This window comes from Drosophila eugracilis, unplaced genomic scaffold (genome assembly GCF_018153835.1).
Source record: "Drosophila eugracilis isolate 14026-0451.02 unplaced genomic scaffold, ASM1815383v1 contig_1765, whole genome shotgun sequence".
Lineage (NCBI taxonomy): Eukaryota > Metazoa > Arthropoda > Insecta > Diptera > Drosophilidae > Drosophila > Drosophila eugracilis.
In genome coordinates this window covers 1218706-1235954 of record NW_024572605.1, presented here as the reverse complement: position 1 = coordinate 1235954, position 17249 = coordinate 1218706, and the positions used below count along the sequence as shown (strand labels likewise).

Sequence of the window (17249 nt, the reverse complement as noted above, 5' to 3'; positions counted from 1 at the left end):
TTGGTAGAGTAGACGACTTAAAGTACAATTATATAGATTTAATGTGTATGTATTTCTTATATACATTTCCTAAAACTTGAAAGCTTTATTTAAATATTTTTACATGCAAGTATGAAAATACATTTGACAATATAGCGAAATATTATGTTTTATTAATTTCTATTGCGATACAATGGGGCTCTTTTTGTCTATGTCAGATATATTCGCGTTGTTCTGCGGGGCAGCCCCGTTCCCCGGGCTGGCCGGGATGGCTCCCGCCCTGTCGATGCTCCACGGGTTTGAGCCGGAGATGGGCGAGTCGGCGTGCCCGAAGCCGGTATGATTATCGTGCTCCACGGCATTGGTTCCATCATATTGCGTGTTTTCTAGACGGGTAATCAGCCTCTCGTCCTCTTCACCGAACTCGCCACCCATCAGCGTCGGTTCGCCAACAACCATCACGTCCTGGGAGGAGAGGGAGAAACTAGGGCCGGAGGGGGAACGTTTCTGGTTCGTGACAGGCGGCGTGTTCGAGTTGTTGCCACCGCCAGAGTTTGAGCCCTTCCGTTTGCGCCTTTTATTAGGTGGTCGTTGTGGATCTTTCTTGCCGGGTGGAGCGACCATGCGTTGCCACTTCTGGAACAGCGTTGTCTTTAGGCAATCGCGCGGGCTCAGGGCGTACGCTTTGTGTCGCGACATCAGCTCCTGCATTGGTTCTAGGATAACACACAGGCGAAGATAGTTGAGGGTGGAGTTGGTGATGCCTGCCCGCGTGATGTTCTTAGTGATTTGATCTAGCAGCATCGGATCGGGTGGCAAACTGGTGCCGATAACGGACCTTGGAATGAGCTCGCGGTGTCCCTTGATGGTCATGTGCCACGACTTTATGCGCATGTAGTCGTCATACATAAACTCCAAGATCAGTCTTGCGTCGGCGCAGACCTTCGTAAAGAACGGTTTGCCATGCTGCGTGATCACCGTGCACTGGTCACAGTCCAGCGTAATGGACGTGTTGTGAAACGACTCCTTGGCGTGCTTCAGCTGGAAGTACAGATCAGAAACGCCGCCCTCGTATATGCTTCGGAAGAAACGCGGTATAAGCGTCCGACCGATGGTGTACCGCTTTGGTCCGTCCTCCAGGCAGAAAAGAATGGTAAGTCGGGCGTCGTCCTCGAAGAACTCTGTGGTGAACGAATCCCACCAGCAATTGTCACTCTCCTCGTTGCGTTGCTGCAGCCGCTTATTCAATTCGAAGACCCGGTGCTCCGTGTGGCTAAAGTAGGAATTGTGCCTTCTGAAGCCCTGATCGATGCGCTCCATCTGCTGCGGCCCGCCCATCATTGGGTGATTACCTCCGTGGCCAAATGGCGACGCTGGTGGCATTGGATTAAACTGCCCGCCAACGCCAAAGACCGTAGGCGATGAGAAGTGCCCGGCTTGGCCGCTGTTGAACGGAGTTCCCGAGCTGGCCGGCCGGCTAAACTGACCTAGTCCGGAGGATGGTGAACCAAAGGGTCCACCCACGGGTCCATTGAAGTTGCCCGCCGTCGCTGACTGCGGATAATTGCCGGGAATGTTCTGCGCACCAACAGGTCCGGGAGTCGATGAGCCCGAGGGAGCAGGTGAAGAGGTATACTGAGGTGTGTTCGAGCCAGGCTGGTTGGAGTTTTGGAACACGATGGACTGATTACCGGCTGGCGACGATTGCCCTGCGGGCGGATATGGGTTGCCGCCCGAATTGTACGGAAGGCCGCCCTGCGCGAAGCCGCTTTGGTTGCTGCCGTCGGGATTCAGGGCCGCCGAATTGGACGCAGGCAGCATCGATCCGCCTTCGGAAACCGCCTTCCAGCTGCCGTCGTCAATGTTCGCTTGAGAAGTCATCGTATTGCCAGTGTTCAAACCCCTACGATTCATGCCTGTTGTCGGTTCTATCGGGCATTCGCGTCGGCCTGCAAACGGAGAGTAAATTCTGTTTATTTGCACACAATCTTTCGGCGATTCAAGTTTGGAATATTTTTATGGTGGCACGGTGCGTATGCGTATGTGTATGCACTTGTCTATATATCACACTGCATTTACAAAATATGTGTGTACACACACACACTTTTCACGACTCAATCGCACTCGAAATTGAAAAAGCTACAACGTCCAGAATTAAGCGCCACTTAGACCAGGCAGATATATCCCGGTTACGCACCTTGCAAAAGGCATACAATATTTTAATTCTTAAAGCACAAACACATATAAATGTATCTACAATTTAAGAAAACTGATTGGCCTCCACCGATAGTTTTGCCATCGCTTTCCAAATAGCCAATTTCGATAGGAAGTAAGTTAAGCGACGGCTTTCTATCCTTTGCGGAACGAAGAGGATGGAACACGTAAGTTGGCTAGGTCTTGGAAGGATAATATTTTATTTTATATACATATCTGTCAGCAATTAAAAAGTTTTCTTCCCTTTTAGCCGTTTTTAAATATGCACATATACTAACAAATAGGTTACCTAACTAGTTAAATAAAATAATAATAAATAAATAATTTTGAAACAATGTTTAAGGTTTTCCGATATATCAGAAATTCATGGCTTATTTCCTTATAAAATATCCCATCGATATGATAAGCCAATATCGTAAGAGTAACATTTCAATTCTGTTACATTCCAGTTCTGTTTCATTTTATGTCGTGCCGCACCCTTGACTTAATAATTTAGTATGTGCCGTACCGATTCGTGCCGTATAAATTTGTAATCAAAATATAGTTGTAGGACTGTTGCTTTAAATTTGGTGTGTTAGCTTATTTTAAATTTATGTAATTGTCGCCCTGTGGCACCTTAAACACATGGTGTGATGCTGTCACTTTTTGGACATATTAATATCAGCGTACTTTTGTAGGTATGTCATCTATAAACAGCATTTACATATTTCGCACTCTTTCCTATGTTTGTTGTATGATAAACAGAATTTTGGTAATTAAATATTAGGCTTACTCTGAGCATTTTGGCTCTCATCCAAGGCAAACGCCTGCTGAGTTTTAAGAACTTCGGAAAATGTGCAGTTATACACATTCCTGTATATGCATACATATGTATGTATGGTACAATGTGCGTTTTCTACACTTTTAACAATTTTGTTTATTGCAGAGCGAGAAAAAATGTCAACCGAGAGCCTTAATAGTTTGAGCGACAAAGAACTGCACAGAAAGTTAATCCAAAGTGGTTTTCCCAGCACTCCGGTGACCGAGACAACGCGAGCTGTTCTAATCGAGAAGTTGAGGAAACACACTCGAGCTGACAGGCTGAAAAAACGAAGCAACAAGTACGTACTGTACTCCAAGGAGCCATCGGAATCAGCGGCCTATCCCCAGTTCCCTCAGTACCACGGTTCTCAGTCGCCTCTTAGCTTCAACGGCCTTGATAACAATAATGACTTGGATCTGAGCCGCAGCTGCTCAGTTTTCAATCGCAGCTTTGACGAGAACGACTCGAGTCCGTTGCAGTTGTCTGCCTCTAAGATGTACGCCCCACCTCCTGTGATGGCCTCCAATTACGATGGGGACACCTCGTCCCACACTTTGGGCCTTAATGGCAAGTACCGACAGCAATGCTCCATGCCGTATTCCATAGACACGTCGAGTAACTATGGAAAACCCAGTGGAAAGGTCAAGATATCCGATGGAGGTGTGGTAAATCGACTGCTCAGCTTGCGAGATACCACAATCCAGCGCAAATTCAACTACCCAACCGGCCAAACGACGCGAATTTCGCCAAAGAACGAAAGACTTACTCGATTTGCTTTGTCGGACCCGGACATAAAACCCTACGTAATTCCACAAGTGCTTATTTCGCTCTTCTTAATATTTCTGATAATAATCACTGTCTTGTACGTGGGTAAGAGGTTTGAACAGAGTCCCATCGACAAAAACGCACTAAAGTATACATTATGTAACCCCAACGATTTGCAAATGTTTAACGATAGGGTTAATTGCATATCAAAAGATTCACTGAAAGGTGCGTTAGATTTGAGCGAGGAAATCTTCAAACACCTTAACGAGAGATCTAGGCTCCACCACTGCAAAGACGCCAGCTTGTCGCCCACCCTGGAAGTTGGAGAATTTGTAAAGGAAATGGTTAGCAACCCAAAGACTCACAGGGGAAATCTACACAATAACTTAATAGCTGCCAAATACCTTATTGCCGAAAATCCACAGTGGAGTATTCAAGTTGTGGATTCTTCGAAGCACATTGGACAGAGCTTGTATTTTGAGCTAACCGAGCCTAACCTGCCGCTAAAGTGTATTATATGGAAAAAAATTGCACGGTTTTTCAGCGTTATCTGTACACTTATTTTAATAGTAGTTGGATTCCTGATCGTCTACTTTGCAGTGGTGATTTACCGAGCCAAACAGAAGGAAGCCCTGCTTGCGGTCGACCAGTTCTCAAAGGACATAATCAACGAACTGATTTATTTAAGTTCCCAATCCGAAAGTCCTGAGGTGATTATAAGTCAACTGCAGGAAAAGTTTTTGCCGGTCAAGAAGCGCTCCAAGCACCTGTCTTCTTGGAACAAGGCACTTAAGCAACTTGAAAAGAACGATAGCCGTGTGCTGTTCGGTATGATCAGTCGGGATGGAAAGGCGATGCGCACGATTGCTTGGAACAGAAACCTAGATAAGAAGGATGCTGGCCTGGTCAAGAAGTGGCAGAGTCCCGCCTTCGACAACTCTAACAAAATTGCTAATCCTCCGACTTCTTGTCTAAAGATTCGCCATATGTTTGACTCCTCGGAAGTGGACCAATCCAATCTGAAGCAATCTATTCTGGAGTCCATAATTGAGAAGGTAGGGTCGCGCTGCAAAATCTGCGATGTCCAGCTGGATATCCAGTCGTGCTGCGTGTACATCAGATGCGCCAGTGAGGAGGACGCTGGAACAATTCACAACGAGATCAATGGCTGGTGGTTCGACAAGCGGTTGATTTCGATAAAATTCTTAAGACTTGAACGCTACCTAAGCCGTTTCCCCAAGCCCTCGACCGAGCCACTCTACTTTCACACCAACGAGGCAGCAATTAACACTCACTCATAAAGTACACCATTTTACACTAGATACCTAAGTTATTAAATGCGAATTTGTTTTACATGTACATCGGGAGTTTTTTAAATTTTATTTTGATATTTATGAGCTAGCTTTTAAAACAGCAAAAGATCAGATCATTGCTTTGTTAGGGAGTTGGAAGACAGGGCACTTTCACCGGTTTCTAAGTGTTTGATGAGACGGTACAGAGCAGCAGCTTCCTTGATTTTGCTAAATCCCACACAGAACGCCTCGATCTCAATGAATAGTTCCTAAAAATATAAAATAACGTACTAGTTTTACTTTAGGCAATTGTAATGGATCTTACCTTAACGTTCACAATCTTGTTACGGATCAAAGACTGAAGAAATACGCAGACCAGCCGCACGAGTCGGGATTGCATGTACTTATCCTTAACTGTTTCGCAGGTTGAGATGCAATTGCTAATGTATAAATGAATAAACTCCGTAGGCAAAGGCCCTGAAGTGGTTAGTCTAAATGGGAGAAATACACATTACATGAGGCTTTATGAAATTGTATTGGCCGAACCTACCTGTTCACCACTTCCATGGAGTGCAGCGTAATGTCCATATTTACCAATATACTGAAATACTCTGTTATGTCGGTGGTCATCATCAGTCTTAATAAAATCTCAATGGAAATTAGTGGATTGTTTTCAACTAGGAGAGGTAGCTAAAAACGGGGTTAGTATGAATTTAATATATATCTTTAAACTACTTGCTTTGGCCGGAGTCAGTCCATACTGTCGTGCAATGTCCGTGTTTTGTTTTAGCAGATCGTCAAATAAAATATGCTGATCCTGCAGGCTGAGGGGCTGAAGAAACGCCTGTTCTATGAGGTGTTTTGTATTGGGAGTAACATAGTTGGATTTGTCGTACAAGATCTCAACCTTATCGCTGTTCGACTGATTTATCCACAGCAGCTCGTCCTCGAAATCCATTAAGGGCGGCGCGATCGACAAAAACATAGTGGCTAACTAATTTTAATTTAATTTAACGTTTATGCCACAACTTTTTATAAGTTTTATTTTGTATTGTCCTAAAAAATTAATGCATAAACAAATTTAGTGTGACCTTAGTCGGAGGTTGGGAGGTCTGAAAAATAACTTGTAAATGCAATCATATATGTAGTTTAGTGTGGGAATAAGCGTAAGATGAGAGGAATTCAGTTAAGTTAACACAATATAAATAACAAGCTATAAAGACATTTATCTTGTATAGTTTGGTGTGTTCCAGACTTTTATCGTTTCAAATTATAGGGATACACCCACGCCAAAATGCGTTAGTGGGTGAATCCGATATTGATAGCCTTGGCCACACTGTACTAACGTGTAATCCGCAAAAGCAAAATAAAATGGACCGCGGTAAAGGCAGCGGGTCGAATAGATCGCAAAAAAAGGTTCCTCTGGGAGGAGAACTATTTGCCCTCGGCACCAAGAATGTACGCGATGACTCGAAGTCCAAGATCTTGCCCATCAAGGCCATATCCTCGACAGACCGCAAACGCGAAGCCTCCTCCTCTTTAGCCAGTTCGAGCAAGCGGTTTCGGGGCAACCTAAAAGATGCAAGCGCCACGGACATTTCCTCCGGAAGCAGCCAGTGCGAGTCCTGGGAGCAGTTTGCTATTGACTGCGACCTGGAGACTGTCATCGAAACTATATACGCGGCCTTGGAGCAAAACGACAATGAAACTGTAGGCCGGCTGGTCTGCGGCGTTATAAAACAGACAACCACAAGCTCCTCTCGTTCCAAGGTGGACAATATATCCCTGCTGGCACTTATTTACGTGTCAAAGCTTCAGCCTAGTATATTTTCCACAGATATAGTGGCCTGCGCGTTGTTATCCTTCTTGCGACGGGAGGCTAATGTGAAAATGAGGTACAACACCAACCTGCACATCCTGTTTTCCAATTTGTTGACGCGGGGCTTTGTAGACATATCTCAGTGGCCTGAAATAATCCTCCGCACCTATATAGACGATGCGGTCAACGAGCGTTTCTGGGCGGATAATGAATTGTGTGCTCCTTTGGTCAAAAACATATGCGCTTCATTTAAGACACGAACTCCACACATAAGTCTACTTCGGTGGGATGTGAGCACGGCTCTTCCATCAGGTCAGGCGCACAGAGACAGCATGACCGTGGACGACGATTCAGGAGACAATTCCACGCAAAGCTTAGATGCCAGTCCCCTGAACACCGAGTCTGAACCCATTTCCGATGCCATGTGCACCACGAAACCAAGGTTTAGCGACGCTGTGGTGCAAAAGCATGTGAGCGATGCCATTCGCGACCAGCTGAACAAACGCCAGCAGCAGGATAACTACACCAGGAACTTTCTTAAGTTCCTATGCACCACTTCTGGTATTGCAGAGGTGCGATGTCTGAGCATTTCCCGGCTAGAGCTGTGGATCCACAACGGAAAGTTGGTAAAGTTCGCCCAGCAACTGCTCTCATACATCTGTTTTAACATCAAGGGACGCAACACTCAAGACAACGAAGTCCTCCTGGTTCTGGTGAAGATGCGCCTTAAAACGAAACCCCTGATCAACCATTATATGTCGTGCTTAAAGGAGATGATCTATTTACAGCCAGACATCTTAAGTACTGTGATGAAATTGGTTGTGCAAAATGAGCTCTCTAACACGAGGAATCCGAACAATATGGGAATGCTGGGTAAAGAAACTAAAACCATAATATATGTTGGTGCTTAATTCTTAATATTTTCTGTTAACAGCCACTATGTTTCAAACGTCTTCCGATCAATCGGCTGCAAATCTGGCTGAAATCTACCAGGAATTTTTGCTACAACGGGACGATTGCCTTCGCACCTTGCGTGTCTTTTTAAGGGAACTTGTGCGAATGCTTCGCTTTGATGTAAACCTGGTCAAGTTTTGCAAGACATTCCTCAGTGAGCGGGAGGACCTCACGCCGCAAATTGAAATGTTTGAGTTTAAGGAACGAATCTTTCACTCCATGGTAGACATTGTGTGTCTTTGCATGTTTTTGTCGGCCACACCGCAGGCTAGGGAAGCCAGTTTGTCTCTAAAAACAAATCGAGATACAAAAAATAACCATGCGCTGCTTAAGTTATATAATCAGATGTCGCAGATTCAATTGGACACTGTGTCCTGGATGTACGAAACTGTGCCCACTGTATTCAAGATACCAGCCGCCGAATATCACCAAGCGCTACACAAACTACTGCTTTTGGATAGCCCAGAGCAGTATTCGCGTTGCGATCAGTGGCCGTCAGAGCCAGAGCGAGGAGCAATTTTAAGGATAATCTCCGAGACGCCGATTCACGAAGAGACCCTTCTGCGAATTATATTAATAGGAATCACCAAGGATATTCCCTTTTCCATTGCAAACACCTTTGATGTCCTCTTGCTGGTTATCAAGCGAGTATCTGGAATGAAGGCCACCAATATACCGGCTGTGCAGGCCAACAAATTCGATATCATTGATTTCTTGTTTAGCATGTCCGAATACCATCATCCGGAGAATATCCGATTACCACCGGATTACGAGCCGCCAAAGCTGGCTATCATAGCGTTTTACTGGAAGGCGTGGCTGATTTTGCTCATGATATCCGCACACAATCCCTCCTCCTTTGGAGCCTTTTGCTGGGATCACTACCCCACAATGAAGATGATGATGGAAATATGTATTACTAATCAGTTCAATAATTCGGCAGCAAACAAGGATGAGTTGCAGGTGCGTTTCTAACAAAAATAAAATACGTGCACGTACTTCAATAAATTTATTGTAGATAATCACAGTGGAGAGGGATCATATTCTGCAGTTTGAAACATATTTGGCTGCTCAAACATCGCCCCATGCAGTTATTACCGAAGAGACTGCAATTTTAATCACTCAACTGATGTTGATGGATCCAATGGGTACGCCGAGAAAAGTGCCCTCAATGGTGTTGGACCAGCTGAAGTTTCTTAACCAGACATACAAGCTGGGCCATTTGTTCTGCCGCTGCCGCAAGCCGGACTTGCTATTGGACATTATTCAGAGGCAGGGCACCACGCAGTCCATGCCCTGGCTTTCAGACCTGGTTCAGAACAGCGAGGGTGACTTCAGCCATCTTCCAGTACAGTGCTTGTGCGAGTTCCTACTTTTCAATGCGCACATCATCAACGAAGAAAATAGTCGAGATGCCGAACTGGTCAACTTCCTGAGAAATTTAATATTTGATGGAAATTTAAGCCACCAAATCGTTTGCGAGCTTTTGGACTATATATTTAGACGGTTGTCATCCACGGTAAAACAATCACGTGTAGCGGCTCTATTAGGTCTGAAAATAATTTTCAGGCACTCTGGAGATTTTGAAAACGAATGGCTGTTGAAGTCGATCCAGCAAATTCCCCATTTTTTTGAGGTTAAACCCTTTATAATTCCACAGCTGCGAGCTGCCTGCCAGGTCGAGAACTGTCCCGAGCTGATTATGGCCTACATTCAGTTTATTACGGCGCACACGCTGAACGATCCTGTTAATGAAATGCTCGACCATGTCATCGATATGGCACAGTTGATAGTGGAACGCAGCACAATGTTCCAGCACATCATTATATCTCAGGAGGATTATGATTACGTGCCCGACGAGAACCGCATTCAGACGCTTAAGTGCCTTTTTGTAATGTTTAATAATTATATTATTAAGCTGAGGGAATACCATGAACCGTACGAGTGGACCGAATATCCGGACTTACTGATGGTTCAGTTTGACGACGGAGTGCAGCTGCCCCTCCACATAAACATTATTCACGCCTTCATTATCCTGCTTACATATTCAAACAGCAACATGCCCGAATCGATTCCCATTTTAGATTATTGGTTTCCACCAGGACGACCCGCTCCCGTTGCTTTCCTGCCCAGCATGCCGCAGGAACAGGTTCAACTTTTGCCCGACTGGTTGAAGCTAAAAATGATCCGTTCGTCCGTTGACAGACTGATCGAGGCCGCTCTGAATGACCTGACACCCGATCAAATTGTACTGTTTGTGCAAAACTTCGGCACGCCGGTCAACTCAATGTCAAAGCTCCTGGCCATGTTGGACACAGCTGTATTGGAGCAGTTTGATTTGGTGAAGAATGCCATCCTCAATAAGGCTTATCTAGCGCAACTCATTGAGATACAGCAGGCGCGTGGAGCAAAAAATGGACACTACACCGTTCAGGCGCTCGATCTGCATTCCCACTCACAGACCGTGCCGGATTTGCCAAAAATCAGTGTAGTTATCCAGGAGACGGTGGATATTGACGATTACGATTCCACAGAATCGGCTAGAAGTCGGAACGATTTCACGACCACTAAAGAGGTGTCACAAAAACTGTTGAATGTGATGGTCAGCCCAAATAGCAATCGAAACGATCTGGTCACAGCCATAACCGAACTGATAGCCGTGGGTAGCGATGCCGTTACGAATCGACATGCCTGCACTACTTTAAGAACCTTTCTTAGTTCTATGCTGCACAGCGATAAATACCACATACTGGAGACTACTTTGAAAAAGAACATTAATATTTTCAAGCACAATTTCACCGACTCCAGTCTGCTGAAGACAGAACTATATCGTGAGAGCTTGGTTTTTATGTTAAGAAATTCCTGCGAGACTTTTGTGCAGCAGTTTAAGACGAATTCCGCTTCGTTGGGCAGAAAAAAAATTGTAAGGAGCATCATCGATAGTTTCAATCAGACCGAAGATTGCAAAACGGTCGCGAAAAGCAAGAGCGACCAGCTCTTCCACAACGGACTCTTTATCGATTGGCTGTCTGAAATGGATCCCGAAATCGTTTCAACGCAGCTGATGAAGGAGCGCTTCCTCTTCTCAAAGTCTTGTAGCGAGTTTAGATTCTATCTACTGTCTTTAATCAATCACCAAACCAACTGGGACACAATCGAAAGAATTTCCGAGTATTTGTTTAAGAATTTCCATGAAGACTACGACTGTGCGACGGTTCTGAACTATTTCGAGGCTCTGACCACTAATCCAAAACTTTGGAAAGGTCGTGAGAAGTACATGTCAAAGAACGTACGGCCGGATGCCTTCTTCTTACTAAGGACTTCAGAACTGGAACCGTTTGCCCACTTTATTTTGCACGAAGGACTTTCGGAGGTCAAGGTGAATAGCGGAAATTACGATTTTAAGCTCTGCTCGAGAATGAACCTGCTGTTTAAGCTAACAGAGAAACGAAGAGATCTTATGGTTAGAGTAATGGAATACGTGGAGAGCAGTGCAGTGTCCGACCATTTGAAACTGCAGGTCCTACAGCAAATGTACATCATGTACCCCCGAGTTAAGTTCCTTAAACCAAGCAAAACTGGCGAGCAGGCCTACAAATTGCAGAGTTTAAAGGGTTGCCAGGCCGACAAGGTATCCAACAATTTAATAACCTGTTTGGGAAGTCTGGTGCGCAAGAAAGATTTTGAAACCCTGTCCACGGACACAGAGTTGCTTCTGCGCAAGCTGGCTGCTTCTCATCCGCTGCTGTTTCTTCGCCAGTTAAGCGTCCTGTCGTCCATTATGCAGGGTCGGGCCCAGATCAGCATGAAGGCCTTGCGGGAGGAGCACCACTTTCACAGATTTGTTCAAATCCTCAGGACACTGGAGCTGCTACAGCCAACCATCTTTGAGGACGCGTACAAAAATGAGATTCAAAACATGCTGTCGTGCTACTTCAATTTCTTTAAGCACCATAGTTCGGTGAAAGAGGCGTGTCAAATGCTGAATAAGTTTGTGCAAATGCTGCAGGCTTACATAAACTGCAATCCCTCAAGTGCCCTGCTCTTCATCGAGCAGTACGTTGGCATCCTCAAGGAATTGGCTGCCAAGTACACCTGGCTAAGTAAGCTCCAGGTTTTGGTTCAAGCAGTGGCCTTACTGCAGCATAAGTCGCATTCAGCCACCGAATTGGACGACGAGGAGGTTAAGTACGAGTACGATCTGGACGAGCACTTTGAGGTGAAACCATCGGCCAGCAAAGGCGTAGTTTCGGAGGACCCCATCGAGGGAAACCCGCCCACGCCCAATGATGTGGCTGGCAGCAGGGGCACTTCTTCGGTCCTTACCTTAGGCTCCTACAGCAAATCGAACTACACGGAAATATCACCATACTTCCTTGATCTTATCAAGATAATTAAACAGGCGAACACCGAGGACGTCATTCTGTTTCCCATGAAAGAGTTGGAGTGTCTGACCTCCAAAAGATTTGTTTTTATCAACGAGCTATTTGAGAGATTGCTCAACCTGATATTCTCTCCGAGTGCTCAGATCCGTTCCATCGCCTTCATCATCCTGATCAGACATCTTAAGCACAATCCTGGCAACTCGGACATAAACCTGTGCACCCTGAATGCCTACATTCAGTGCCTGCGTGATGAGAACTCCTTGGTGGCGGCGACGGCTATAGATAATTTGCCGGAAATGTCGGTGCTGCTGCAGGAACACGCAATAGATATTCTAACCGTGGCCTTTTCGCTGGGCCTGAAATCGTGCCTGAACACTGGCCACCAGATACGAAAGGTCCTTCAGACATTAGTGATTCAGCATGGCTATTAAATGTTCTGCTTATAAGTTAGACTTCTCATCTTATGTATATTGTAATCTTACAGCTAAACGTTTTTTAATAATAAAGTGTATTCAGAGGTACAAGATTTCTACCACATTTGAAATGTTGAAATGCGCCTTAATCAAGTTAAATATTTTATTCTTTATTTCTACTGAAAATACAAATTATGTAGAAAATTCTCATACAAATTGGCGATATCAACAGGATACGTGCTTCCATCGCTGTTTCATGCATGCCTTGTTTGTTAAATGCAATGCACAGTGCTCGTACAGATTATTGGCGGTCGGTGGCCCGGAGTTTCTCCTCGACAGCTTCCCGGGAGGCTTCGGAAAGATCAGTGGCTTGTATGTACTTTTGCACGCCCACCAGGGACTTCTTGAGAGCATCGAAGGAGCTGGAGTACAACATCTTCTTCTTAACCTGTACAAATTGAAGACCATTGATAGTTATCGTGTTTTCTTGTTTTTTGTGTCCTTAACATACCTTGGCAGTGTCGGGACACCATGACATAAGGAACAGCTTTTGCTTCTTTGAACTCTCAGAGGTGCCTTGACATTGATGCATGTATTCAAAATCGAACAATCCATACCTGTGAAAAATGGACAAATATTGAAATAAATATAATATTAAATATGTTTATAATTTAGATTATAATGGTTTTTAGATCCTCTTTATTTATAATTGAAACTTACCGGCACTCTCCAGGACCACATTTCTGGATATCTTCTAGAAACTGATCGTATTCGGCGTTGCGATCTGCGACAGTCTCTACATCAATCTGCTTTTCATCGCGAATGTAGAAAATAACATAGCGATGTTTTTTGTCCTTCTTTATTTCCTCGTATGTAGTCTTGCAGACATCAGACACAGTTACACCAGAAGCCTATAAAGAAATCAAAATTAAAATGAAGATTTAAAACATTGAATATTGAAAGCGTGCCAAACTGCAAACGGAAGATGAATATATGTTCTGATAATACAGGGTGTTCCAACTTGGTTTCCTTATATTTAATAAATTATTAACTAAAATTAACTTTAATGTAAAGCATATTCATAAAGCGATTCATGACTAAAACTTCATTATCAAGGTTTCATACCGACATAAAACACGAGGCACCCTGTATTTAACTGATGTAGATATGTGAATATGTAAAGCCAAACATAACTGCCCACTTTCAGCTGACACTATAGCCGTCTCTTTTCCACTTCGCAAATTTTACTTCTTCGATTGCCGGCAATAACAAACGTAAATGTAAATAGTTTATGCTTTGTATTTTCTTTGTTGCCGAAGAACTTTTAACGGTTAAAGCCGTCAGCATGCGGATCATACTTGGCTAAGAGTAGTGGGCGTGGCACTATTACGGCCCGTTTCCTTTTTTCGCCGCTCAAAAAGTTCAAGGGTAAGTTCACAACTGCCGGCAAAGTTTAAGGGTGAGATCAAGCTGAGAGTTTGGGAGAAAGAAAACCAATGGGAGGCGGCTGCTCTCCCACACCTTTGTGGCGGCCGCAAAACAGAAGAAAATTCACGATTTTCCAAAACCTTCAGGAAAGGGTGAAAAATCAAATTTATCATACATACAGTCGTCTAAAAAGCACACAACCAGACATCCGGAGGCGGAAAGAAATATAGGCATATGTACGCAGGCGGCAAGGAAACGATCACACCTTAAATATGTATGCCTGTAGATACATATATGGATATATATTTTTGTGTGGTAATATAGTTTTCATACACACATTTTGCTTCTGCGAGAAAATAAGCAATAAGCCTTGCGCCGCTGATACATACATACATACGTACATATTTATAGCCATCGAAATATAAAAAAGCGGTATACCCACACACACTTAAGTGTGTAAAAATATATATAGCAAAGAAAATCAAAATGTGTGAGCATTTCTCTTTCCAACATTTGAATTTCTAATCGCTCCATTTTTCCAGCTGCTACTTCTGAGCATTCTTTCGCGAGTTTTTTCGCGAATTTACCATTTATGAGTGTGAGTGGCTGATGAGAAGTATGAAACACTTCAATAAATGAGTAATATCCGCTGCTACCAATGACTAATTTGTATATACATATATATATATATACGCACACATTCACGAACATGTATATGCCCGAATATGGCTAACGTACATATCGGCAAAAAAAAAAAAAAATTTGAAATATATGTATGATTGGTATATATACACACTTATCTGAATGTATGTATATACAGATTTCAAAGGAGATGCTTATATGATTCATCGAGTCAAAGACACTCATTCGCACTCCTACTCTCTCTCTTACATACGAAATAACCAATAATTCCCTTATAGACCGCCTTTTTTACTCATCTGCTTAGGATTCGAAATACGTACCATTTTTCGTGTAGTTATTTACTTTCACAATTTTTAAATTGCTGGTATATATTATAAATACTGTTTAACCTTCCGCCTTCTTTCACGAACAACCGGACGAATCAATTTGGTCGGTTATTTCGCATAGCCTAGAGTTGCCAGTCCAATGCAAAATATCAACATGCGTCTTGACGCGTCATGAACGTAAGTTCTTAGTTTGAAACGTTGGAATAGCACATTTGAAGTTTTCGCAAAAAATATTTATTTTTAATTTAACATGCTATTTAAATACACGGAGAATTAATAAAATATCATACCTAATTTGTGGATTGTATTTGAAAATATCTAATCAATAATTATTATTTTAGTAAATATTTCCAAAAGAGATTTTAACAATATCAACCTATTACTTTAGTCAACAAACTCAAATCATCCCGAAATATATTAGCATATCTTCTTTTATTTAATTCTTAAGGTAATTAGTACAACAATTGCGATGAAATTTGTATTTAACAATTTGTATATTAAAAGCGTTTTTAACGATAAATATATTTTGACTAAGAAGCAGATAGTAAAACTTTAATGAATTTAGCATAAACCTCCCTCGTCCTCGGCGTCAATAGTTTCCTTAAAAACGGAAGAAGGGTAATTTTATTAGCTTTTGAAATGTATAACTGGGAATACAATCAGTTGATTTTCTATTTGTGTTATTGATATTTTACAGATTTTATTAATTTAAAACAAAATCTCACTGTCATATTTAGCAACGAAATAAAATATCCAAGATGGAAAGTGTAACAATAGTAGTACTTACAACTCCAGCATTAACTTCGGGTTTCTTCTCCAACTGTATACCTTGAGGTAATGGAATGTTTTTAGATAAAATTGCATACTCTACATCCATATGGCGGATAAATGGGGATGCCAACATCCTAGCAGCTAGTTCTGGATCCTCGTCATCAAAGGCCTGCAGTAACGTTTGCAGAGTGGACACTTCCTCTGGCTCGCAACAGTTTCCCCATTCTCTGAATGTCTTTTCGGCTTCAACAGAATCTCCGCGTGCCAATTGTACCATTACCAAGGCCACGACTAAACGTCCAATTTGTCCATAAGATTCTGTTTGCTGATTTAAACTTATCTCTTTTTTAAGCGCGTTAGTAGCTTCTTCGTACCTGATTCATTAAAATTTATTAAATATATAAGGCAAAATGCTACATTGATAACATACCTTGCTAGTTTGACCAGTATTCTTGAAACTTTCGATGCATATTCTGCTGCTTGACGGACGGAATCCTCAATCTGTCCAAAACATTACATCAATTTAAAAATAATAGACGTTAATGGTACCCACCATTATGACTTCCAAAGCATGTTGGTAAAACCTCAAGGCCATGTCAGGATGTTTGGATTCGGTTAATTTTGCGGCTTTATCCAATGCGGAAGCGGCTGCTTCCGGAGAACCATGCTGTTGATACAAACTTGCCGACTTGTTGGCATATTCCTCTACTTCGTATAGTTTATCAGAATCCTTACACAGCAAAATAATCTACAAAACATCTTGGTCTTTGAGATATTTCTAAAGGTTTTGTTGACTTGTTTACCATACCTGTTCGTATGATTTTGCAGCGTGGAACCAGGACTTGTTGTTTTTGTAACACTCAATGGCTTTCAAGAAACAATCCTTGCTCTTGTCATAACTTTTAGCTATTCGATATGCAGTGGCTGTAAGCAAATTTTTACGTTATAGATAAATAAGCATTTTTGTAAAATTATTATTTTTATTTCTTTAGAAACTAAATAATATACAAAAACTTACATGTGTGTATACTCAAATATTACCAAAATGAATAAGGTTTGGTAATATTTCAATGATATTAGAATATTCGAATTCCACTAGTATCTTATAAAGTCTTATATACATACATACATGCATACATGGTTCCTTTAAACTTTATAATACTCACCAGCTTTGGAATACTCATCCGCAGCACTATCGTAATCAGGTACCCATTTTAGCATAGACAATTTCAAGCTGCAAATATATGCACGTTTAATTCGAAGATCAGTCAATAAAATTATTACATATAAAGACACCTTTTCTCGGCTTGCTTCACCAGATCCTCTGCTTCGGCTATCTTCTTAGCAGCAACTCCAGACATTTTTGACAAAACAAGCTTTGTTTTTTAGGAAAAATCAATTGTTTACGTTTGAAAATAGTGTGGCCGAACGCGTCAAGTGAAATAATAACTATTTGAACATC

The 17249-nt window shown here is 42.6% G+C and overlaps 6 protein-coding genes across 9 annotated transcripts; 2 read left to right on the top strand and 4 right to left on the bottom strand.

Moving 5' to 3' along the window:
* Positions 1–65: 65 nt before the first annotated feature.
* Positions 66–2275, bottom strand: LOC108107261 (LIM domain-binding protein 2). The gene is made up of 2 exons (XM_017214691.2): positions 2177–2275; positions 66–1928 (listed from the first exon to the last, which is right to left on the bottom strand). The coding sequence occupies exon 2, from the start codon at positions 1891–1893 to the stop codon at positions 160–162; it is 1734 nt and encodes a 577-aa protein (XP_017070180.1). The 5' UTR covers positions 1894–1928; positions 2177–2275; the 3' UTR covers positions 66–159.
* A 397-nt stretch (positions 2276–2672) lies between these two features.
* On the top strand, positions 2673–5119 carry LOC108107434 (inner nuclear membrane protein Man1). Of its 3 annotated transcripts, XM_017214968.2 has the most exons (3): positions 2673–2870; positions 2960–3063; positions 3119–5119. In XM_017214968.2, the coding sequence occupies exon 3, from the start codon at positions 3130–3132 to the stop codon at positions 5059–5061; it is 1932 nt and encodes a 643-aa protein (XP_017070457.1). In that variant the 5' UTR covers positions 2673–2870; positions 2960–3063; positions 3119–3129; the 3' UTR covers positions 5062–5119. The 3 variants fall into 3 exon arrangements, with proteins under 3 accessions (XP_017070457.1, XP_017070459.1, XP_017070458.1); XM_017214970.2 differs by lacking the exon at positions 2960–3063; XM_017214969.2 differs by lacking the exon at positions 2673–2870 and having other exon boundaries at positions 2925–3063.
* LOC108107435 (CCR4-NOT transcription complex subunit 11) lies at positions 5118–6272 on the bottom strand. Of its 2 annotated transcripts, none has more exons than XM_017214971.2 (4): positions 5792–6272; positions 5603–5742; positions 5378–5543; positions 5118–5321 (listed from the first exon to the last, which is right to left on the bottom strand). In XM_017214971.2, the coding sequence occupies exons 1-4, from the start codon at positions 6035–6037 to the stop codon at positions 5187–5189; spliced, it is 687 nt and encodes a 228-aa protein (XP_017070460.1). In that variant the 5' UTR covers positions 6038–6272; the 3' UTR covers positions 5118–5186. The 2 variants fall into 2 exon arrangements, with proteins under 2 accessions (XP_017070460.1, XP_017070461.1); XM_017214972.2 differs by having other exon boundaries at positions 5603–5729; positions 5792–5898.
* A 127-nt stretch (positions 6273–6399) lies between these two features.
* Positions 6400–12744, top strand: LOC108107335 (integrator complex subunit 1). Its single transcript, XM_017214822.1, has 3 exons — positions 6400–7744; positions 7806–8785; positions 8841–12744. The coding sequence occupies exons 1-3, from the start codon at positions 6424–6426 to the stop codon at positions 12636–12638; spliced, it is 6099 nt and encodes a 2032-aa protein (XP_017070311.1). The 5' UTR covers positions 6400–6423; the 3' UTR covers positions 12639–12744.
* A 25-nt stretch (positions 12745–12769) lies between these two features.
* Positions 12770–15139, bottom strand: LOC108107336 (cofilin/actin-depolymerizing factor homolog). Its single transcript, XM_017214823.2, has 4 exons — positions 15011–15139; positions 13341–13531; positions 13132–13237; positions 12770–13068 (listed from the first exon to the last, which is right to left on the bottom strand). The coding sequence occupies exons 1-4, from the start codon at positions 15011–15013 to the stop codon at positions 12922–12924; spliced, it is 447 nt and encodes a 148-aa protein (XP_017070312.1). The 5' UTR covers positions 15014–15139; the 3' UTR covers positions 12770–12921.
* Positions 15140–15429: 290 nt separating this feature from the next.
* On the bottom strand, positions 15430–17211 carry LOC108107212 (gamma-soluble NSF attachment protein). The gene is made up of 7 exons (XM_017214628.2): positions 17084–17211; positions 16954–17021; positions 16596–16711; positions 16341–16535; positions 16218–16288; positions 15804–16161; positions 15430–15616 (listed from the first exon to the last, which is right to left on the bottom strand). Exons 1-7 carry the CDS (start codon positions 17146–17148, stop codon positions 15578–15580), a joined length of 912 nt encoding a protein of 303 aa, XP_017070117.1. The 5' UTR covers positions 17149–17211; the 3' UTR covers positions 15430–15577.
* Between the last annotated feature and the right edge of the window lie 38 nt (positions 17212–17249).